The sequence below is a fragment of the Silurus aristotelis genome, assembly GCF_946808225.1.
Source record: "Silurus aristotelis genome assembly, chromosome: 12".
In the NCBI taxonomy this organism is placed as follows: domain Eukaryota; kingdom Metazoa; phylum Chordata; class Actinopteri; order Siluriformes; family Siluridae; genus Silurus; species Silurus aristotelis.
In genome coordinates, this window is record NC_139585.1 from 13,682,305 (window position 1) to 13,708,079 (window position 25,775).

At 38.4% G+C, this 25,775-nt stretch overlaps 2 protein-coding genes across 6 annotated transcripts in view; one reads left to right on the forward strand and one right to left on the reverse strand.

Moving 5' to 3' along the window:
• Window positions 1-16,272, reverse strand: part of ankfn1a (ankyrin repeat and fibronectin type III domain containing 1a) — a 75,680-nt gene extending 59,408 nt beyond the window's left edge. For 2 of the 5 annotated variants that reach the window (XM_083556120.1, XM_083556122.1), the window contains exons 1-4: window positions 15,462-16,272; window positions 11,228-11,352; window positions 10,908-11,054; window positions 7,691-7,923 (exon numbers count right to left, since the gene is read on the reverse strand). In XM_083556120.1, the coding sequence (XP_083412246.1) occupies window positions 7,691-7,923; window positions 10,908-11,054; window positions 11,228-11,352; window positions 15,462-15,557 (601 nt within the window). In that variant the 5' untranslated portion in view covers window positions 15,558-16,272. Of the gene's footprint in view, window positions 1-7,690; window positions 7,924-10,907; window positions 11,055-11,227; window positions 11,353-14,942; window positions 15,231-15,461 lie in introns of those variants that run through there. The other 3 variants (XM_083556121.1, XM_083556124.1, XM_083556123.1) reach the window with 3 other exon arrangements.
• Window positions 16,273-20,299: 4,027 nt separating this feature from the next.
• smim36 (small integral membrane protein 36) lies at window positions 20,300-24,513 on the forward strand. Its single transcript, XM_083555783.1, has 2 exons — window positions 20,300-20,996; window positions 24,127-24,513. The coding sequence occupies exon 1, from the start codon at window positions 20,591-20,593 to the stop codon at window positions 20,894-20,896; it is 306 nt and encodes a 101-aa protein (XP_083411909.1). The 5' UTR covers window positions 20,300-20,590; the 3' UTR covers window positions 20,897-20,996; window positions 24,127-24,513.
• The last annotated feature ends 1,262 nt before the right edge of the window (window positions 24,514-25,775 follow it).

Here is a 25,775-nt window from a genome sequence, read left to right on the forward strand (position 1 = left end):
GCTCTCCACAAAGTTGGCCGAGTCATACAGAGGTTTTATTTCAAAGACGGGTTCCACTCGGAACAGACCTTGCAAGGGTCGTTCAAAGAAGTTGAGTCCTCATGCTGTGCGTCAGGTGCAAAAGCTGCTTCAAAAAACAGACGGAAGCTCCGCTTGTTAGTGCTCAGACAATATGTCACACACTGCAACAAGTCTATTTGCATGGCCGTCGTCCCAGAAAGAAGCCTCTTATAAAGCTGGCTTACAAGAGCCACAAACAGTTTGATGAAGACAACCTCTCCAAGAGCATGAATTACTGGAACCATGTCCTCTGGTCTGATAACATTAAGATAAACTTGTTTGGGTCAGATGGAATCCAGATGGTGAAGAGTCTGGAGCTCTGGAGTCTGGAGTCTCCAGAAGAGTCTAGAGCTGCATAAGTGCTTCTGGTACTGGGGAGCTGCGGTTAATTGAGGGAAACATGGAACACAACATGTACTGCGACATTATGTAGCAGAACATGATGACCTCCCTTCGGAAACTGATCCAAACAGCTTTTTTCCAACATACTAATGACCCCAAACACAGCGCCAAGATAACAACTGCCTTGCATAGGAAGCTGAAGGTAAAGGCGATGGAGTGGTCTCCAGAACTGAACACTATTGAGCACCTGTGGGGCATCCTCAATCGCAAGGTGATTAAGTGCCATGTGTCTAACATCCAGCAGCTCCTTGATGTCATTATGGAGGAGTAAAAGAGGATCCCAGCAACAACCTTTGCAGCTCTGGAGAATTCCATGCCCAGGAGGCAGTGCTGGATAACAATGGTGCTCACTAAAAAATATTGACTCTTTGGACACAGTTTTGACATTTTCACTTAGGGTGTATTCACTTTTGTTGTTAGCTATTGGCAGAGGTGGTTAGTAACGGAGTACAAATACTTTGTTACTGTACTTAAGTAGATTTTTTCGGTATGAGTACTTTACTCCACTATTTATTATCCAGACAACTTTTTACTTTCACTCATTACATTTTTACACAAATATCTGTACTTTTTCCTTCCTACATTTTCAACACAGACTCGTTACTTTAGTTTTAATCCATTGATTTGGTGAAATATCAAATTTTCCTTTTCACTGCGCGTCGATTTCAGCCGAACAACCAATTTCCTGTTACTGCGCGTCTTTTTCAATTCGCTGGTGTATAAAGTCCTGACTCTCACTCTTTACGAAGATAAGAATCAGCAGGCAGAAGGCAGTAAGAAGTTTTGGGTTAATGTGGATGAGACAGAGGGAGTCAGTGATGTAAACATGACTGAGAACAGACACATTCCTGATCATCATCATCTTTTCTCTGCTTGTGTTCTATATGTGGATCTTCAGCCTGGACACATTCATTAGGTAACAACATTTTTAATTAGTTTTGTATTAATATATATATATTTGGCTGTCAAAATTTCAATTATTTTAAACGGAACTAAATGTTATTAACGCGCTATCAATTCAGCGCGCATTTCTGTTTTTACCATTTTTATTTAAAAAAATGTAAATACATAAATAAAAAACTAAATATAAAAGAAATTAAAACCTCCAGCAAAACATACACTTATTCACGACGTCCTTTCTTTACTTAGATATAAAATAAATAAATAAACTCCACTGAAAAATATTTTTATCAGTAAACTCTCGTTTTATTTCTGCGCCAAGTCTCAAATTAAACACCAAATCGGCCATGTTTTACACAATTAACCCTCTAGGTGGCGTTTTGTGGGGTTTTTCCCTCATAATGCCGAAACGAACTTAAATTACTGTCTCTATTGATCGTACAGATAAAAACAATACATCAATTAAATCTGTAAAATGTCTATGATTATATATATATATATATATATATATATATATATATATATATATATATATATATATATATATATATATATATATATATATATATATATATATAAAAGCTTCTTGACTTGAAGAGGTGCACTTTCTCCGGTATCACCTCATTAACTGTCCGTGTGGAAACATAGCGAAGGCTCTTAATGATGTCCACACGTCTCTGCACTGCTATAGCCTTTATATTTAATCACTGTACATATGCTTACATATATATCACATGCTGTAAATATGCTACATATCTATCTGCACTATTTGCACGATTGCTACTTTTTGCACTTCTGGTAACTGTCGTTGCTGTGTACTATGCAATGACAATAAATTTCTTTCTATCTATCTATCTATCTATCTATCTATCTATCTATCTATCTATCTATCTATCTATCTATCTATCTATCTATCTATCTATCTATCTATCTATCTATCTAATCATCTATCTAATATTAATATGATGTAAGGTTCAGTTAACAGCTAAAACAGGTAGAAGTAATAACTACTTTTTACTTAAGTACATGTCAGAGCCAAAACTTCTTTACTTACACTTAAGTAAAAAGGTATAATCAGTACTTTAACTTTTACCCGAGTATTTTAAAACATTAGTATCTGTACTTCTACTTAAGTAATAGATGTGTGTACTTTTGCCACCTCTGGCTATTGGCAATAATATTTTGACAATCTTCTTCTTCTTCTTTCGGCTGCTCCCATTAGGGGTCGCCACAGCGGATCATCCGTCTCCATACCACCCTGTCCTCTACATCTGCCTCTTTCACACCAACTACCTGCATGTCTTCCCTCACCACATCCATGAACCTCCTCCTTGGCCTTCCTCTTTTCCTCCTACCTGGTGGCTCCATCTTCAGCATTTTTCTACCAATATAATTTATGTCCCTTCTCTGCACATGTCCAAACCATCTCAATCTCGCCTCCCTCACCTTGTCACCAAAACATCCTACATGTGCTGTTCCTCTAATAAACTCATTTCTAATCTTGTCCATCCTCGTCACTCCCAATGAAAACCTTAACATCTTCAGCTCTGCTACCTCCAGCTCCACCTCCTGTCTTTTACTCAATGCCACTGTCTCTAATCCATACAACATCGCAGGTCTCACCACAGTCCTATAAACTTTCCCTTTCATTCTTGCAGATACCCTACTATCACAAATCACTCCTGTCACTCTTCTCCACCCACTCCACCCTGCCTGCACTCTTTTCTTTACTTCTCTAACACACTCTCCATTACTTTGCACTGTTGACCCCAGGTACCTGAACTCCTCCACCTTCTCCACCTCTTCTCCCTGCAACCGCATCACTCCACTGCCCTCCCTCTCATTCACACACATGTACTCTGTCTTACTCCTACTGACTTTCATTCCCCTTCTCTCCAGCGCATATCTCCACCTCTCCAGGCTCTTCTCAGCCTGCTCTCTACTCTCACCACAAATCACAATATCATCTGCAAACATCATAGTCCAGGGAGACTCCTGTCTGACCTCGTCCGTCAACCTGTCCATCACCACTGCAAACAGGAAAGGGCTCAGGGCCGATCCTTGATGCAGTCCAACCTTCACCCTGAACCAGTCTGTCGTACCTACTGCACACTTCACTGCCGTCACACTGTCCTCATACATGTCCTGCACCACCCTCAAATACTTCTCTGACACACCAGACTTCCTCATACAATACCACAACTCCTCTCTCGGCACCCTGTCGTACGCTTTCTCTAAATCCACAAATACACAATGCAGCTCCTTCTGTCCTTCTCTATACTTCTCCATCAACATCCTCAAAGCAAATAAGGCATCTGTGGTGCTCTTCCTCGGCATGAAACCATACTGTTGCTCACAGATGGTCACCTCTTCTCTCAGCCTGGCTTCCACTACTCTTTCCCATAACTTCATGGTGTGACTGATCAACTTAATTCCCCTGTAGTTACTGCAGGTCTGCACATCTCCCTTATGCTTAAAGATCGGTACCAGCACACTCCTTCTCCATTCCTCAGGCATCCTCTCCCCTTCCAGAATCCTGTTAAACAATCTGGTTAAAAACTCCACTGCCATCTCTCCTAAACATCTCCACGCTTCTACCGGTATGTCATCTGGTCCAACCGACTTTCCACTCTTCATCCTCTTAATCGCTGCTCTCACTTCCTCCTTACTAATCCTATCTACATCCTGCTTCACCAACTTCACATCCTCCAACCTTCTCTCTCTCTGATTTTCCTCATTCATCAGCTGTTCAAAATACTCCCTCCATCTTCTCAACACACTCTCCTCACTAGTCAACACATTTCCCTCTCCATCCTTTATTGCTCTAACTTGCAGTACATCCTTCCCAGCTCGGTCCCTCTGCCTGGCCAATCGGTATAAATCCTTTTCTCCCTCCTTAGTGTCCAACCTCTTATACAGCTCCTCATATGCCTTTTCCTTGGCTTTCGCCACATCCCTTTTTACCTGCTGCCGCATCTCCTTGTACTCAAGCCTACTTTTCTCATCACTCTGTAGATCCCACTTCTGTTTTGCCAATCTCTTTCCCCTAATGCTCTCCTGCACTTCCTCATTCCACCACCACGTCTCCTTGTCTTGCTTTCTATTTCCTATAATATTTTGACAATAATGGCTGTATTTTGAGATGTTTTCCAGAGGACAGCAAATATATATACTACTATACAAACGGTACAATAACTACTCTAAAATGTATCCAAGTTTTATTTCTATAGTATTGTCCCTTGAGAAGATAAACTAAAATGGTGGCTGAAATGTGAGGGGCGTACTCACTTTTGTGAGATACAGTATGTATACATACATTAATAGTTAGAATTATAGCATTGTCAACAATAAACCTGAACCTTTCATGCTTAGACCAACAACCTGTATAGTAATGAAATAACATAATATCATGACAAAATTGAAATAATGCAGCAAAGCATTCTGACTCTTCAGATCACTAGATCTTTGATACAGGTGCAAGCATGCTACAGTGTGAAATCGCATGTTTTGTCTGTGATTTTAGGATGAACATTGTTATTAACCCTGTTTTTAGTTTAGGTTTACATAAATACTGATTTGTAATCCGATCTGATTGGATAACAGACATTCCAAGGTGTGCATTTACATTTCATGTACAGATAAAGTAGTTCCAGGTGGGTCTTCAGTACATTCAGCTCCATATCACTTTGCCAAACTTGATTTACGCTTGATTTATATTTATAATAATATTTAAAAAAAGAATAAAAAATGATTGATAGGCCTACTTGTTTAAAGGGTTTTTTGTTGTTGTTAATTAATTCTACAAAAAATAAAAAAATAAATAAAAAAATAAGTATATATTTGTACTTGTTCACAGACTTTTTCTGTCTGAAATCACACATGCTCTCTGTCTATCTCTTTCTTTCCCTCTCTGTCCAATAACTGCATATCAGTGGTGCAAGCCTCTCGTTACTTGTTACTCTGTTACTATGCGTCGCGTCAAAGCTGCATTACCACTTCGGGTGTCCATGATTTTCTAATATTTAAACAGACCCCGGTCAATTATTCCTTCTATAGAACTGAATAAATGCATACATTAGCCAGCACATGGACAGCTGGAAAAATGAACAGTCAAAGGAACAACAGAATAATCCAATCATTTCAGACAGCCTAAGCCACTCTACACTGACAGTGGTTATCAGATGCTGATTATATCTTAAAAACCTTCACACTGAGCCACAAACCCCTGAAGAGGATGTAGTGGTCCAACTCCCACCTACTGCATTACATTACACCAAGTAGCATGAGATTCAATACCCACAGGCCTCCTTCATAAGCTGTTGATTCTAATGCTAATGCTGTATGTCTACAGTGTTAAAGCTCTCTCAGAAAACCCAGATTTTATAACATCACTTGAGCATTAAAAAAGCTGCAGGGCTTTGATGGTCCTGCTGAGGGAACACATTGTTCTAGGTTACAAAAAAAAAAATTCTGCTGTATGCAGGTTTGTGGTATATCAAATGCACTGAAACATCAGCGTAGGAACAGATGTACAGTATAGACTACAATGTATGTACTAGAACCTCCATTACAGTAATGTTGTAAAAGTCACATCCTGCCTCACTGCTCCACCCATAATGAGTGTGATAATAGCTCTCTGTCTCTGCTGAACAAGAAAGGCTTGAAGTAGAGGCGACTGATCTGCTCTCAGCCCATTGCCGCTAGCCACTGTTGTTTTAGTTGACAGCTTCTTGACAAAAGAATCGCTCATTAAGCCATCAGCAAGCTTTGACACAGCAATTGTTCCACCACTAATTAGCAACGTCTGCAGGTGGCCGCCACAATTACAGTGTGCAATTAGGAGCCATTTCCTTGTCCAACAAGGCACTAATGACAGGGTCACCTCTGTTGATTGGGAGTTTAACTGTATGCATTCTTGGCCTGGTTTCCACCATTCTATAATAATGTGGCTGCTACACACCTTCACGAAGGCTCGACATGCACGTCTTCACAAACATGCCATGCATAAATCTCCACATTATTTGTGTACTTATTATAAGCAGTTTTCTCTTTGTTTGTACAATTGAGAACACTGCCAATCTTGTCCAGTCTAGAAGTCAACATGCCAGTTTAGCATACACCCACTCTCTTTCTCCTTATATAAATGCATGTTTATGTTCAGCACATTTTGTGCCCTAGGCAAGCCTTACCCTTTCTCTATTATCTCAAGATGGTCTTGTTTCTATGACCGTTTCCCTTTTACACACTACATCTTCACTGCATTTGCCTGTTTCAAATCAATGGCCATAAGCATCAACAGTTCTGAAAATTTTTCTAGTTTTTTACCAATTTTATTCATATAAATTCAATATTTCTTTCTGATAATATCTTAATTTATCTTCTAGTAACTCAGTTGTTTATAATCTGTCAGATGTGCCCCCCAGTGGGAGATACTGATACTGCAGGCTAAGCCAGTAATATTAAACTGTACTTTTGTTGGCTAAAATACTTTAGATATTACGAGTGTTAAGAAACTCTAAAACGGATATAAGCTCAGATGAAAAGCTAATTAGACAGGCAAACATCTAGGCACACATAAATGAGTAAAAATACACATCAAGTAAAAAAACTAGTGCAACTCCAAACACCAAATATCGATAAGGATGCCTCAGCTGTCAACAAGTCTAGCTTTTCTTGTGACTGAAATGCATTTAAAATAAACATCAAACAAAAAACAATCAAACTTGTCCTGATTTTGACCCTGTTTGGATAAATTCTGAGAAAGTGTCAGATCATCACCTGCTGTTCATCATCGTTTCATAAAAAAGCCTACAAACATTCAACATCTCACTGAGTGAATTAATTTTTTACTTAATGGACAAGAAAACAGAGTCCCTCCACCACCATGTGAAAGAGGCATAACAAAAACTACTTGCATCTGTAAAGAAGAAAACCTATTATAGATTATTATAAATTGTAATTATAGTATTTATAATAAAAAAAAGCTGGTAGATGTTATTGAAAATTCTTTAAAAGCTGATATCATGATACTGATATAACAGAGTGATAGAGTTTTCTTTCTATTTGCATTTAGTCTATCAGGGTGGAGTCCATCAGCTTGGTGTACCTACAATTGGTCAAGTTGGTCAGAATGCCAGTGGCACATGGCTGGATGAATAGAACTGATTTTATAATCGCCATCAATAAACTATTATATAATATGATCAAATACCATTGTCAACAATATTTGATGTCTGAACTAAGTTTTTAGAAGGACATATATCTTCAAATCACAGTAAAGGCTGAAAAGTAAACACTTTTTTACTGTTTACCAAGGTTGTGGATTTACCTGAAGCGTTCCAGTGCAATCCTCCAGGGCTAGCAGCTAGACGCCGCCTCTTCCTTACACTTGCACTCTGCTTTGAGGAGAGCGTGCCTGGCTTCTGAGCTGGAGTGGAGGTCTGCAGGGCCACAGGGGACTGAGAGGTCACAGAGACTGGCACAGTGCGGAGAGGTGGCACATGACAGTTTTTCCTTTCTGGGGAGTGGTTCAGATAGATAGACTTCCTCTCTGGGGGTCTGCTGGAAATACACAGTTTATGTGATTTTTTTGTGTGATTCTTCTAAGTAATAATGCAGAAGCTCTTCAAATAGAAAGAAATATCTTGAAATTCTCCCTGACACATTTGACAGAAAAAAAGTGTGATGTAATGAATGAGTAGGTGGTGATAAGAAAGTATATAATGCATTTTAAGCTATAATATTCTACAAATCAAGCTTTTGAATAGTAATTTGATTTTATTGATAATGATTTTTTAACATCAGCCAAATTCTGTCAGTACAGCTTCTGACAAAAAACATGATCAAAACATTATATCATAATTCCACTCAATTTTGCACAGATATTCCACACAATAGACTCAATTCTTAAAGATTCTAATTCTCATCCAGTCAAATCTTCAGGTCCACACACACAATCCACATAATAATATATATATATATAAAAATAAAATGCAGACTCCAAATTAGACCTGAAAGATATCAAATTCCTTGTTGGTCTAAGGTACCTGCTGATTGGAAGTGTATAACTTTGGCTTTTCCATGATCCTCTCTTGTATGACTTCTTCTTTTTTCTTCTGAGTATAAACTCAACCAGGCGCTCCACTGTAAACATGCTGCCCACGTAGCTGCGAATCCTTCATTCATCACATCACAAAACTGAGCTCATGACGATTTTTCACAACACTCCTCCGTGTAATCTATATTTGCCATATGTGTGTGGTGGCAGCTCATTTGTTAAGAACTCCCTAAGTGGTATAGTCAGAGTAAAAACACAGGGTGGTAGAAGGCCCCCGGATAAAAGCAGAAGTAGTGCTCTCTTGTGATCAACGTCCATCATAAATATTGAATTTCACCTGCGGCTAAAGTGTGCCAACAAAGAACGCACAAAAGCCACGTCTGTCAATCAAGAGTCAAGTGTTGCGTGTATCTGATTGTGAATGAGCCAGGTCCTGATCGCCTGAAGCGAGATATGAGCGGTTTCCACTGTATACTTCTGTTTCCATTAAGAGATGCAATACCAGTTGTATGGTAAACTATTCTTTCCACTGTATCCAGTAAACAGCTCAGTGATAAATCTCTTTTCTCTTTTCATTTTTGTTGCCCTTCCACAAGACCTTGACATGAATTTGTTGGAGAGCTGTTCAGATTTCTGAAACAGATATCCATTGTTCAGGCTACACTACTCTAGTGACTAAAAGCTGACAAGTTTCTCTTTTGGAAGCGAAATGTGCCATGTTCATAGAAACATTCTTGATGTTATTGCAGAAACACAATTGCAATAAACAGAAGAGTAGAATGTTGTGCACAAAAAGAACTAGTTATCTTTCCCTCTGATATATTCTAAATTTCAAAATGTACCTTTACTAAAAATACATCCCACTATTTACATAAAAAAACGTCTGCTTTTTATCTCTTTTTCTGCAACACTAATCCTTAGAATATAGCAATTGGTGGCGAAGCATAAAGCGCCGTAAAATTCACTGGTTCACCTTCATTTATAAGACCCTTCTCGGCCACTCACCTCCTTACTTAGGTCACTTGCTGCAGCTAAAGCCTGTCACATATAACCCGGTCCTCACTTCATTTACAATTAAGCATTCCTAAAACCAACTCTGCATTTGGTCTTGCATCTTTTCAATCTGCTGCCGCTCGCAACTGGAATGCTTTGCAAAATACTCTCAAACTGGATAAATTCATTCCAATTTCAACCTTTAAAAATATTATATCGTATTTGTTCACGGATATATGCAGTTGCTTCTCGTCATAATGTATTTATGTAATTGTTTACATGTATGTATTTTTAATGTTTTGTACTTATTTTAGCCCTATTTCCCTTTCCCTAAGTGGTTTTTTTCACTTGTCAGGCCGCCATTGTAAATAAGAACCTGTTCTTAATGACTTGCCTGTAAAAATAAAGGAAAACAACAACAACAACCAATATTAAAATCTGCTAATGATCACTTTCTTGCATTGTGCATACTAATACCGATCACTAGTATATCTGGTATTCTTACTAACCATTCACTTAACACTTGAGAGTTAACACACTAATGTTTCAGACCGGACTCAACACCCATTATCTCATCCTGTTTTAACACAATACTCACTTTGCATATCTTGCACAGTTGCTCTTCAGTAGGAAAAAATTCAAAATCTTTTTACTTGAACTTTCTATTTTATCTTTTTAGTTCATTACAACTATATAAAAGTGTGCATATCCTTATACTATTTTTATTCTTTAGTTTGAATTTTTATGTCATTTATTTACCTTCATTCACCACTTTATCCTAGTCAGGGTAGCAGGTTCTATCCCAGGAACATTTGCCAAGATGCAGCAATGCACCTTGGATGGGATGTCGGTCCACCACAGAACACTATGGTTTGTGTTACACATTCATACTCTCCTTTATACCTGGGTCAATTTAAACTTATTTGCCACCTACTGGTAATTTTGGGACAGTAGTGTGGAAACCAGAGAATCCATAGTAATCATAAACAATCAAACAAAGTTCTATAACATTCTGTTCACTAAAATTCATATGAAGTTGAAACTTTCTGAATGATTAGAATTCTACTTTCCTATGAGGTATAGCTGATCTATAATAGCAATTGTCCATCAGCACACAATTTTCTTAGAGCTGCCATACTGTGCAACTCAGACCATCCACACTACAATAGTCACGATGATGATACATTAAAAGGGCAACCTGCCTTTGAATTCCATCATATCAATTCAATTATGACATCTGGTGGACACACGCATGCATAATACTGCACAAGAGTATCTGCAAGGTTGGAAAATTTTTTGTGCTTTTAAAATAATAAAGGCAAATCAAAACACCATGCTCTTTAAAAACATTGCAAAGAGAAAAAATTACTAGAAAACAAAAGACAGAAAAGTGAACCAAAATATAAAACCATAACTGATTCGGTCAGATAGCAATGAACAGCTGGACATCTCCACTATTCAAACATGAACTGTAGACATTCTGTAGGTGCCTTACCTATTTTCAGCATCTCCAGATTCGCTATCGGTGGACACTGGTGAGGCAGAGCAGGTCGAGTCCAAGCTCCTGGGTAGCAATGTTGATGGCATACACAGCCACGACTCCAGATCCATGAACTTAGAGTAACTCAGCATCTCTAAAACACTGCACACATCCATTAAAATAATGATCAGGTAAAAGATCTCTTTAAAAAATGTCAGTTGGTAATACTAGCAGGAAACACCTGATGTGCTGTTGACATTTTGCTTAACATTTGGATAATTAACGAAACTAAAACAGCACACATTAATGTATGTCACAAAACACACAGCTGATACCTGTCCTCTCCGATGCCTGGGATCTCATCTTTCTCATCTGCCGTGTGGAACACACAGGATGCTCGCGATTCCCGAGGAATCAACAGGCATGTCTTCTCAGATTCATAAGCCATGTTGAGCCATCTCTAACCATGCACCGAAGAGAATAATAGGGGACAACATGGGGAACATTTTTCTGGTTACAGAATGAACTCTTATATAATGCACTTCCAGAGGTTTATTAGAGGATGTGGATTTATCTGTGCAAAAAATTAAATTAAGGTGCAAAAATATTTGCAGTTTATTGAAAATGTATATACATTAGTTAAAAGTTTATTAATTGAAATATTTTTCGTTTAGAATTTATCCCAAAAAAAAATAAAGGCAAATCAATTTACTGGAGACAGTGGGGTATATGGACAGGGTTTGGAAACTGAGCTGAACTGTGACTCAGAGACAGAAATAAGGAAAATTGGCACAGCCAAAGTCAGTGTGAATAAGGAATATTATGGTAAGGAAAAGACATAACCCAGCCATTAGGGGGGCACAAGCCAGTGTACTCTTAGTGCCGGTCCCAAGCCCGGGTAAATGGGGAGGGTTGCGTTAGGAAGGGCATCCAGCGTAAAACATGTGCCAAATCAAATATGCGGATCACAAATGAGAATTTCATACCGGATCGGTCGAGGCCCGGGTTAACAACGACCGCCACAGGTATCGTTAGCCGACAGGGTACCGGTGGAAATTGGGCTACTGTTGGCCGAAGGAGGAGAAGGAGAGGAGGAAGGCGTTTACAGAGACGGCAGGAAAAGGAGCAGTGTAGGAGAGTAGAGGTTCGGGTTGGTACTTTAAATGTTGGTACTATGACGGGTAAGGGGAGAGAGATAGCTGATATGATGGAGAGGAGAAAGGTAGATGTGTTGTGTGTTCAGGAGACCAAGTGGAAAGGGAGTAAGGCCAGGAACATTGGAGGTGGGTTTAAACTGTTTTATCATGGTGTGGATGGGAAGAGAAATGGTGTAGGGGTGATTCTGAAGGAAGAGTACAGTAAGAGTGTAGTGGAGGTGAAGAGAGTTTCTGATAGGGTGATGATCGTGAAGGTGGAGGTTGAAGGGATGATGATAAATGTCATCAGTGCCTATGCTCCACAAGTTGGCTGTGAGATGGAGGACAAGGAAAGATTCTGGAGTGAATTAGATGAAGTGGTAGATGGTGTACCTAGGAAAGAACGATTGGTGATTGGGGCAGACTTTAATGGGCATGTAGGTGAAGGGAACAGAGGTGATGAGGAGGTGATGGGTAGGTATGGTTTTAAGGAGAGGAATGTGGAAGGGCAGATGGTGGTAGATTTTGCTAAAAGGATGGAAATGGCAGTGGTGAACACGTATTTTAAGAAGAAGGAGGATCATAGGGTGACGTATAAGAGTGGAGGAAGGTGCACACAGGTGGATTATCTTCTGTGTAGGAGATGCAACCTGAAGGAGATTGGAGACTGTAAGGTGTTGGCAGGGGACAGTGTAGCTAGACAGCATCGAATGGTGGTCTGTAGGATGGTTTTGGAGGCGAAGAAGAAGAGGAGGAAAGTAAGGTTTGAAAGAAGAATAAGATGGTGGAAACTGAAGGAGGAAGAGTGTAGTGTGAGGTTCAGGGAAGAGGTCAGACAGGGGCTCGGTGGTGGTGAAGAGGTGCCGGATGATTGGGCAACTACTGCAGGAGTGATGAGGGAGGCAGCTAGAAAAGTACTTGGTGTGACATCTGGAAATAGAAAGCAAGACAAGGAGACGTGGTGGTGGAATGAGGAAGTGCAGGAGAGCATTAGGGGAAAGAGATTGGCAAAACAGAAGTGGGATCGACAGAGTGATGAGAAAAGTAGGCAGGAGTACAAGGAGATGCGGCAGCAGGTTAAAAGGGATGTGGCGAAAGCCAAGGAAAAGGCATATGAGGAACTGTATAAGAGGTTGGACACTAAGGAAGGAGAAAAGGATTTATACCGATTGAGCAGCTGATGAATGAGGAAAATCAGAGAGAGAGAAGGTTGGAGGATGTGGAGTTGGTGAAGCAGGATGTAGATAGGATTAGTAAGGAGGAAGTGAGAGCAGCGATTAAGAGGATGAAGAATGGAAAGTCGGTTGGACCAGATGACATACCGGTAGAAGCGTGGAGATGTTTAGGAGAGATGGCAGTGGAGTTTTTAACCAGATTGTTTAACAGGATTCTGGAAGGGGAGAGGATGCCTGAGGAATGGAGAAGGAGTGTGCTGGTTCCGATCTTTAAGCATAAGGGAGATGTGCAGACCTGCAGTAACTACAGGGGAATTAAGTTGATCAGTCACACCATGAAGTTATGGGAAAGAGTAGTGGAAGCCAGGCTGAGAGAAGAGGTGACCATCTGTGAGCAACAGTATGGTTTCATGCCGAGGAAGAGCACCACAGATGCCTTATTTGCTTTGAGGATGTTGATGGAGAAGTATAGAGAAGGACAGAAGGAGCTGCATTGTGTATTTGTGGATTTAGAGAAAGCGTACGACAGGGTGCCGAGAGAGGAGTTGTGGTATTGTATGAGGAAGTCAGGTGTGTCAGAGAAGTATTTGAGGGTGGTGCAGGACATGTATGAGGACAGTGTGACGGCAGTAAAGTGTGCAGTAGGTACGACAGACTGGTTCGGGTGAAGGTTGGACTACATCAAGGATCGGCCCTGAGCCCTTTCCTGTTTGCAGTGGTGATGGACAGGTTGACGGACGAGGTCAGACAGGAGTCTCCCTGGACTATGATGTTTGCAGATGATATTGTGATTTGTGGTGAGAGTAGAGAGCAGGTTGAGAAGAGCCTGGAGAGGTGGAGATATGCGCTGGAGAGAAGGGGAATGAAAGTCAGTAGGAGTAAGACAGAGTACATGTGTGTGAATGAGAGGGAGGGCAGTGGAGTGATGCGGTTGCAGGGTGAAGAGGTGAAGAAGGTGGAGGAGTTCAGGTACCTGGGGTCAACAGTGCAAAGTAATGGAGAGTGTGTTAGGGAAGTAAAGAAAAGAGTGCAGGCAGGGTGGAGTGGGTGGAGAAGAGTGACAGGAGTGATTTGTGATAGAAGAGTATCTGCAAGAATGAAAGGGAAAGTTTATAGGACTGTGGTGAGACCTGCGATGTTGTATGGATTAGAGACAGTGGCATTGAGTAAAAGACAGGAGGTAGAGCTGGAGGTAGCAGAGCTGAAGATGTTGAGGTTTTCGTTGGGAGTGACGAGGATGGACAAGATTAGAAATGAGTTTATTAGAGGGACAGCACATGTAGGATGTTGTGGTGACAAGGTGAGGGAGGCGAGATTGAGATGGTTTGGACATGTGCAGAGAAGGGACATGAATTATATTGGTAGAAAAATGCTGAAGATGGAGCCACCAGGTAGGAGGAAAAGAGGAAGGCCAAGGAGGAGGTTCATGGATGTGGTGAGGGAAGACATGCAGGTAGTTGGTGTAAAAGAGGCAGATATAGAGGACAGGGTGGTATGGAGACGGATGATCCGCTGTGGCGACCCCTAATGGGAGCAGCCGAAAGAAGAAGAAGAAGAAGAAGAAGAATGGTAAGGAAAAGACACACACACACACACACACACACACACACACAAACACAACACATAACAGCTTCCTAACATTCCCAGCAGAGGAAGAGGAGTAATATTCATTCATTATCTCTCCCTCTCTCTCTCTCTCTCTCTCTCTCACACACACACACACACACACACACACACACTTCTCCCTCTCGCTGATGTTACCATATCCATGCTCCTCATTCATCCATCTTAAACTCGTTCGTCCCTCAACATTAGCTTCATGATTCTTCCTATTTTATTTATTTATTTTGAACAAAAAGCGCCCCACTGCCACCCTAACCTTGGATTTGTTTACTCTTCTGTCCACATCAGCGGTCGCACTAAACCTCCATAACTCCTTCTCATAGCGTTCTTCCTTCATGAAGCTAACTCGGCTACCTCCTTTGTTCTCTAGATCTGCTCTGTAGACTTTTTTTCTTTCCCCTCCAACTCCAAATCCAACTCCAAACATCTGCATTCAGTTCCCGTAAGTCTGTTCAAAACTGAGCTTCCCGTGAACTGCTCATCATTCACAAGGCAAGCAAAGAAAAGTGTGTGTGTGTATATATATATATATATATATATATATATATATATATATATATATATATATATATATAAAAGGTTAAGTAAAATAAAAAATAAAATAAAAAAAGGACAAAGTTTTGGACTAAACTCACCATGTAGGGTCCCTGTTCGGCATCAGGAAGTGACCCAATCTCTGATCCCTCTGTCATCTGGCACTTATTCTTTGCAGCAAAAAGAAAACTTTCCATGTCTAGAGTAGCGTCTCATATTCCGCACTCGGCTCTCTGACAAAGTTTTAATGTTTCTTTTTTTTTCGATGAGCTATTTTGAAATGTCGATTTCGTTTAGACGTTGCAGAGAAAAAGAGAGAGAGAGAGAGAAGGAGTGAGAGAATCAGAGTCCGAGCTTCAGAAAGAACAGACGCCGGAGGGAAGACAGCTTTGGACAGGAAATATTTGTGTAGTTGCAAAGGGAAAATTGCGAAGCTGCAGTAATTAGGCTGTGGAGTTTAGATAAACAGTGCATCTTCATCCCCAGGATTCATCGCTTATGAGCAGAGACTCGAATGACTGCTTCAACTGGCTCTCTTCGGAGCTTGGATAGAATCCCACATTGATAAAGCTGCACTATGGTGAAGCAGAAGTGGGCATGAAATGTAATAACCAACTTATATCTCGACATGGCAGAGTCAGTCTGGCAGAGATGGCTATCAAGTCAAGTTAGTTTTATTTGTATAGCGATTTTAACACTGGACATTGTCCCAAAGCAGCTTTACGGAGATAAATAGGTTATAAAATATGAATTTATATGTTACGTATAAGTTTAACACTTAAGTTCTTCCCTAGGAAGCCAGTGGTGACGGTGACAAGGAAAAACTCCCAGAGATGATATGAGAAAGAAACCTTGAGAGGAACCAGACTCAAAAGGGAACTTCATGGATTTTTGGGCTGTGGAACCATCCTCAGCTGCACTGCGTGATGCAGTGTAGGGCATCTGGATGAATCCCCCCCCAACAAAAGATTATATTAAGCTATAATAAGTAGCTATAATATGTTTAAGTGCATTATAAAGGGAATAACATTTTAAAGAGTTCATAATGTTATAGAAACTACTGGATTTGAACTGTTCTAATCACACACTAAAAGATAATAATACTTATAAAACATAAATCAGTTGCATAACATTTTCAAATCAGACTTTTTTGGCGTATTCCTTAGGCCTACTGATTGATTAAACATCTAGAAAAAAATATATACAAGTCCGTATTTGATTTATGCAGTTTGAAACGATTTTGATCGTTACAAATGATATAACATCGGTTTTATTAGAATTAATCTGTACCTGTAGCTCTCTACTTTGTTGTTCTATTTCATGTTATGTCTAGTGAATAATAAGAACAACTATGGCAACTGTAGATCACACATTCACTTAACACCATTAGGACATCAGTAAGCATGCAGATTCCGCAGTTTCTACAATAGTTTTTTTCATTAGAGATGTTGCAAACACATTACATAATGGCAACCATTTGGCAATAGCTGGTGGTTTGTAATGGTATTTGTAGTGGAAACTATTAGAATTTGTTTAACGGTTTTATTGTTGCTTTTTTTTCAGCAGGGCAGATTTTTAATACACCATTAGCAGCAGTAATTTAGAAGCAGCTTTTACCAGCTTGGCCTGTGTTGCCAGGTGCTGTTAACTTGTCAGGCAGAGCTGGATATTTCAGCTGGAAAACCTAGCTGTGGGTTAGTCAAAATGTTCTGTACATTGTACAGTTTTTTTGTTTGTTTCTTTTATTATGCTATGCAAAAAATTTTCACAAGTTTACATAGAAACTATATTGGTTCCCTGAAGGATGAGTCTTTTGTATGGTGTATGTTTTGCATGTTGTCATGTTAAACTCATTGAAAGTACCTGAACAGGCCTCAAAGACAAATTTAATCTGTATTTTACAGAACAAAAATATATGTGTATTTTTACTCTGTGTGTATACAAATAAAGATTCAATCTGGCATGCTGACTAGAACCTAAAATGCATACAAATATTAATTGAGTGTTACTGAGATGTTCACATGTTCTTTAAAAAGAATTAGGACACAATATGTTCTTTTCCTGTGTAGTATGTCTCTGTGCAGTCAGGAAGTTGGAGGAAAGAGCCACTTGCATTTTGTGTATGGAGATTACACAGATGTAGATTTAGAATCAGATTATGAGCAACCGGAGTTTGGAGAGGATGAAAGAATATAGATGGTAAAGGACATCTGTCAGTAATCCACATCATGGCAGCATGTCCAGGACACTGTTTGCCCTTGCAGCTGTGGCCCAATTAATTGTTTTGCTTTCTGGGATGATGTGGCACCCTGTTCGCCTTTCATGGACCATGAATGGTTGTTTTCTCTGACCCCACTCTCCCTGTCTGATTCAGTAACAGTAAAAGGATCAAATATTTTTTGAAAGTTCAGTAAAATGCTGTTATAGCATATGCATTATACCGACTTTCTGAAAGAGATACATGTTAAACATTTCAGATGAGATCTGAATTAGGAACCTGTACTTCAGCCTCAAATTATGAAATAAATTTCTTTAAAACAATCGTGGCTGGTGATCTGTCATCCCATCCAGTCAATTTTCCCACCTTACACAGAGTGTTCCTTGGATGAGCTCCAGATCCACCACATCCTTGACCCATGTAAAGCAGTTACTGAAGAGTAAATATTGGTTTTCTGTTTGCTGACCAGGTGTACTATAAGCTGGATATAATATATATTATATTAATTGGGTTCATGTTTGTGTGATTGTTTGACTTTTTTGTTTCTTGCAATATGTAAGGTTTGGTGCACTAAGAACTTAGAAGGCTGTAGTATTATCCTGATGTGTGTTTAAAACACACACACACACACACACACACACACACACACACACACACACACACACACACATATATATATATATATATATATATATATATATATATATATATATATATATATATATATATATATATATATGATAATACTAAATATTGTGTTTTCTAACTGAAATACAAGTTAAGCATGGTAAGGGTTAATATGTCCTGTGATAGGGTGAGGAGACAGGAACTCCCTCTTGTTTTACTAATTCCTTATTTCAGACTGAAGATAGACATCAGACAAATACCCCTCCACAAAAGACATGGTAAGTTAAACAGTGGGATTACTTCTGACAAAACTGAAAGCTTTTACTGTAGAATAGTAAATGCATTAACTGCACTCTTACTTGGTTTATGTAAGCTTGCAGATAGGCTCCATTTTTGCAGTAATGATGTAATTTAAATATTCAAATATGTTGAAAATTAATGAACTATAGGGTTGCTAATTACTGCTAATACAATATTATTTCATGTTATACCTTAATAATGGATTAGTTAAAGCAAAACTCAAAACTTCCAACTTTGTACAAATTTCCTTTTCTTTTTCAGATGATATGATGGAGAAAAGTAAATGGGCCACTTAGCAAAGCTTGAAGCTAAATCACAGTGTTCTGAATATCTGTGATTCTACAGTCAAAAACATGAGTGCTGAGCCACTGGAGGAACAGAGGAATCATGTTATCACTGCACTCAACCATTCAGTGCTCCTGACGATTGACATTTCAGTTACAGCTTCAACTCCCTTGGTTCCGTCATCTCCATCCTGGGACTGGTGCTGCTTTTCAGCAATCTCTTAAATTGCTGCTGCTTGCCATCGCTGCACTGCACTGGAAACTCAGATATGTCGAAAAAAATAGACAGTCAGCAAGCCAGTGCACTCTAGTGGAGAGTTTGAGACCCCACTATATATATCTATCTATCTATCTATCTATCTATATATATATATATATATATATATATATATATATATATATATATATATATATATATATATATATATATATATATACAGTGGAACCTCGGAGCTCGCGGCCTCAGCGCTCGCGACCTCGCATGCTCGCGACTTTCATTCTGACTGGCGACTCTCATTCAGAGCTGCTTGCCAATTTCCACATAGGCCTTTCCAGCCTTGTGGAGGTGTACAATTTTGTCTCTAGTGTCTTTGGACAGCTCTTTGGTCTTGGCCATGTTAGTAGTTGGATTCTTACTGATTGTATGGGGTGGACAGGTGTCTTTATGCAGCTAACGACCTCAAACAGGTGCATCTAATTTAGGATAATAAATGTAGTGGAGGTGGAGATTTTAAAGGCAGACTAACAGGTGTTTGAGGGTCAGAATTCTAGCTGATAGACAGGTGTTCAAATACTTATTTGCAGCTGTATCATACAAATAAATAGTTTAAAAATCATATATTGTGATTTCTGGATTTTTTTTTGGATTATGTCTCTCACAGTGGACATGCAGCTACGATGACAATTTCAGACCCCTCCATGATTTCTAAGTGGGAGAACTTGCAAAATAGCAGAGTGTTCAAATACTTATTTTTCTTACTATATATATATATATATATATATATATATATATATATATATATATATATATATATATATATATATATATATATATAAGGACATTCATTCATTCATTTTCTCCCGCTTATCCGTAATTCAGGTCGCGGGGGCAGCAGTCTAAGCAGGCCCCTGCCTTCGACTGCTGCCCAATCCTCACAGCACCGTCCCTTACGGTCCCTCCTGCAGGTGGTGAGCCCACGGGAAGTATATAAGGACAATACTATAGAAATTAAACTTGGATATATTTTACAGTAGTCATTATAAAGATTGTGTAGCAGTATAGATTTACTTTACTCTAAAAATAACTATTTTAATTAATAATAATTATATAATAATTAAATAATAATAAAAGATTATTGGCAAAATGGCTGGCAACAAAATTGAGTACAGTTAACATGTAAAAAACTGGGTCCAAAATGTCAATTTTTCAGTGAGCATCATTGTTATCTTGCCTCAAAATCATTGTTGATTAAATCAAAATAATGCTTTTAATAAAAATGCTATCTCTATTTGTCTGTGATTTCTCAAAATTTCCTCCAGCAGCATGCAGTTGATACAATTAAGATGATAGCTAAAGTCATTAAATGGATTAGGATTTAATCACTATTTGTGAATTCACTGTTGGAGGATGGAGGAGTAGCATGGAGGATTAAAATCTTGTCTCTGCAAAGCTCTATATGCACTCTGTCCTTTGCGGATGGCCCTGCTGGTGCACTCTGGGACATTTCAGCAAAGACGCAAGACAATGGTTCACGGTGCCTACATTTTTCTCAGAGCCCAGCGTGAGGAATGAAGCTTTGCCATGGGGTTTATGGAGTTCTACCTGGAGATTGACCCAGTCACTTTAAACCTCATTATTCTCATTGCCAGCTACGTGATCCTGCTCCTGGTCTTCCTCATCTCCTGTGTCCTCTATGACTGCCGAGGCAAAGACCCCACTAAGGAGTATGATCCGGAGCCTCTTGCCCCACAGCAGCAGCAACCTCCGGTTCAGGCTGTGGCAAACTCTCCACCATCTGCCCAGTATAACGAGCACAACAGTACGAGTGTCAACAGCTATGTGCCACCCACCCCTGATACCCGTGAGAAGAGGAGCACTCTGGTATAATTGCCTGCAGGTTACTCAAATAGGAAAACTTTTTTTTCCTTTTCTGTTTTTTTTTTTTTTTTAACTGGGCAGTAATTCCTCCAATGCCAAGCTTTAACAGGTAAGGCATTAAAAGTTTAATTTCAATCTTTAAACTGCAAACAAACCTGACATGAAATCAAAATGAGTATAGAGCACATAACTTTTTAAGCTCTAAAGCAGTAACCCAGGGTTATTTTCTAGTATCCACCATCCATGAAAATTCATTTTCACGCCTCAGTTTCTTGTTATCGCGTGGCTGTTTTCAGAGAACACATTAGATGTGTTCTTAATAAAAATGGATTATATTTGATTTGTGACAGCATTTGCTTGCCATTATCCTGGAAGAGCCATTAGAAGCAGACAGATTATCTCTAGCTGCATCACATCACTGTTGCGTCAGCTCTCAGCACTGTTCTCCCCCTCTCTCTCTCTCTCTCTTTCTCTCTCTCTCTCTCTCTCTCTCTCTCACACACACACACACACACACACACACACACACACACACACACACATATCCCAGTTATGCTTTTACATTTTCTGTGTAACTACAATATTTCCTACTTGTGATCCAATTTCTTTTTCATAACTTTTTTTTTTGCAAGCAATTTTTGAGCATGATGCTTTAAATATTATAGGGATTTGTGTGCTTTTTACAAAGGTTCATAAAGTTTTGGTCACAAACGTTATCATTGTCTTTAAATACTAATCTAATCATTTTCACATGAACTTTTGAAAACTTTATATTGTAAATGATGCAGTTGCGACACTTAAAATTGTCAGCCTCGTGTAATATACAAAACATGGTTCTCTAGGGCACCTCCCTTTCTTCTGTCTCACATAGTGAATGGATAAATGAATGAAAATATATATATATAAAAAAAAAAAACAATGAAAGAATGAATGAATGATTATCACAATTGTTATTTTGATGTGCCAGCTGGGACAAGACATATGCTCCAGGATTTGGGTAATTTTTAATCATAAAGCAACATGGAAATAATTAAACTAGGGTTAGCTACTGCATTCTGTTTCATGCTGTTTCACCAGATTTCTGAAAAGGACATTGCACTGAATATCTTAAACTAAATGCAGTTGTCAAGGCTTAGTTTAAAAATGTATTCATTTGGCCTAAATATGATTTATTATAATGCCACATGGATAATTTTCAGATGTTTTAAACACTTTTTTTTATTTAAAAAGGTCAACATACAGTATATTGCTAAAAGTATGTGAACCTGACCATTGTACTCTTTTATGCTTAATAAACATTACATTTCAAAGTCATTAATATGATGGTAATCCCCTCTTTCCTCCTCTAAGAACCTTCACTATTCACAGAAGGCTTTACAGTAGATGTTAAAAACAGACTATAAAGTGATTTGTGACCATTCAGCCACAAAAGCTTAAGTGAACATTGGTTAGTGATGTCAGCCGAGAACATTTGACTTGAAGCCAATGTTCAGCAGCTTTGTTTGCAGGTCAGTTGAGTTTTTTTCCACAACAACTGTGGCAAACCATGTCCTTATTAATCTTTGTACACAGGAGCATTGTCATGCTGGAGCAGGTTTAGATCCAGTTATCAATAGGTTGTGTGAAGTAACAGTTAGGGGCAAGCCCATCTATAGTTTTGATGGTCAGATGTCCAGAAACCTTTGGTCATATAGTGTTTTATTTAAACTTAAATGCTATTTTGCCATGTATGATGACTTCTATACCGTAAACAACAGTTTATAAATATAATTGTTATACATTAATTATTTGCTGGCTCACACCTCTACACTTCAATCAATGCCAATGTACTGTATTATTGTTATACTGTAGAACCTTTCAATAACATTTAAATGCTTTTTCTTTGTTAAATACAAAAAAAAATTAAATGGAAGAGTTTCACTCTAACATCTTATATTTGAATAAATTTGAATGTTTCGTAAATGTAGGTTTTTACTGAAGCATTTTTGTAATGACAATGGTGCCAAAAATATGGTCAACATCCTGTAGGTCAGTGGAGTCAAAGGGCAATGGTGGGTAAACAAATAGCTCACAAGCTGACAAATTACATTGGAATCTTATCTCAAAACGTACCACTTACTAGGCTCTCAAAAGGGAGAAATGGCAAAGCAATACTGCCAGTATATAATAAACATTAAAGCAGAAGAAAAATATTCCTTTTGCATTATTCTGAAGGCAGAACAGTACCTGTCACAATCAAGACACACTTCCAGTTTGAATCAACAGCACACATTAATGTTGGAAATGGTTGCTTTGTACACATCTGGAGCTCTGATTGCCAATGGTCTCGGAGTGTATACAAGTTATTGAAGCTTGTAAAAAAAAAAAAGAAAATTTGTACAGTAATGTGTCATAATGTGGCATTTTTTACAGAGCACGAATTTGGGATAATATCTCAAATAGCATTTAATGTTGTCAACAAATGCATAGGGGAAATGGTTTTGGGGGATGGTAGGGGGTATAACAATCAGATAACCCAAGATACAAGAGCTAGCATTTAGAGAGCAAAGAAAGGTCACACTTGAATATAAACTTTCTTTCGGCTTCTCTTGAATATAAACAACTTAAATTGAACTGATCATGTAGAATGTAAAGGAACAAAAGGTATGGTTGATGTTAGGACACAACCTGTATTGTTTGGAGATTCACAGATACAATGTCCTGAGTTTAATCCTGGATTTTGCCTGTTCTACTTGTGTCAACATCAGTTTCCTGCTTCCTCCCAAAACATGACTGTAATAGCACTGTTGACTAAGAATTGCCCAAAGATGTGAAAAAATGCATGATTGGTGCTGATCTATAATGCAGTGGTGTTCCATACAGGAAATTGATCTGTCTTGCAGCCAATATTTCTAGGATAGGCTCCTGATCTTTCACAACGTTGATAATGTGAGACACATACAATGGAGTTAAAAGTTTTTCTCACTCACCCACCTACCTCCACATATGCATCTTTATTAAATGTCTTATTGCTAATTTACCAAATGTTTTTTAATGTTTTTTTTTTATATATTTAAAAAAATATTATATATTAATAATATTAACAATGAATTCTTTTCTATTATTTATATATTTTAACGCATTATTCTCTGAAACAGAGTTGAATATCAGTGCAAGCTATACTTACTTATAGTTGCACAGCATTGTGTTAATAATTTTTAATAACAAACCAGTATGTCAAATATTTTTTTCTTTTCTAGTGCCATCTATAATCCAGGTTACCAATATGAATACTTACAGATTCTAAAAATGGTGTCAGCATAAGTATCTGGGCGCAGAGATCATCGGAGAACACTGGCTGGAGCAGAAAAATCCTAAAGGCACGACGTGACTGAGGACCTGCACAGTGCCACTGTCTTTGTTTGTCTATAAACCTTTTCAACCATATCATGATACATGATGATGTGTATTTGACATGTCTATGTGTTCTAATGACAGTTGTGTAGTGTCCGAAAAGAATACTTAGTTTACAGATTTTGAATAGCAGATGTGCACTTAGATTTGAACACCACCTTGAGCACTTCTCCAAGTTGCTTTTTTAGCAGTCATTACTATGATGGCCAACTTCTCACATGCTGTTTCAATAAAACTGAATTGTATATAAAAATATGAAAGCATATACAGTATGCACAAAAAAGGTAGATGATTGTACAGTAAATTAAAGTTATAATCAATAATAATAAAATGAGCCACTGAATGAATCAGCACTGGTTTTGACTTATTCAACTAATAGACAATATCTGTAAAAAAAAAAAAAAAGAAAAAAAAAGTTATGATTATTTCAAACAATGTATATCATAAACCACCTCTATTTCAAATGTGTGTTATGAAATATGTTTCAAAATATGTGCAGAAATGACGTAAAATACTTTTGTTTAGAAGAACATAAATAGGAAAATGACTGTGTATTCTTTGACAATGTTTACAATTATAAACATTTAAAAATAAATATATAAAGATATGTCCAGTAAACAAATTGAAAAAAAAAAAAGAATTACAAATGCTTGTTAACTGACTTTAAACAATTATCTTAGCTAATTTAATAAATAAACATTTTGCAAGAAAATGAGTACGGAGGTTGAAAGGATGTATCATGTTTAAGAATCAGGTTCACAAAGTACACAGCTGAGGAAGATGATGGTGGAAAGACAGTGTTAGTGAGTTTGAGCTGGCTGGTGGGTTCTGATGCTGCTTTTCCAAGCACATCCACATGCAGGCCTGGATCAGCATGGGATTAACAGCAGATCCCATCTGCTCCCTTTGCATTTGCAAATGGCTTTATATAACCTTGTGTCTATTTGATAAATGCAACAAAAATCCCTCCAGTATGTCATCTGTGTTAGTGTGGGGTAAATGGTCATCAAGACTTCACCCAGAGGATGGCTACACAAATAAACATGCACAACAGCTGCTCCGATCACACGTCATTATAGTGCAGATGTAGCAGGAGAGGCAGATCATTAACCTGTACAAAGGGAGAGAACAGAAAGTGGGAGGAAAGTAGAATACAAAAGAGGATATTACAGATTTACCATGAATATATTTGTGTGTGTGTGTGTGTGTGTGTGTGTGTGTGTGTGTGTGTGTGTGTGTGTGTGTGTGTGTGTGTGTGTGTGTGTGTGTGTGTGTGTTAGAGAACGAGAGAGTGAGAGCGAGAGAGAGAGAGAGAGAGAGAGAGAGAGATATTCTACAGTTTATTTATACCATTATGTATGTGTAGACATGCCTGCAGGTAAGATTTTTACAGGTTCCACATAGTGATCTAAAAGTTTGCAGAGGCTATTTGCAACTTTTACCCTGTATCAGAGTTTCCTCTTTACAGAGAAGTCCACCAATTTGGAAAGATTGA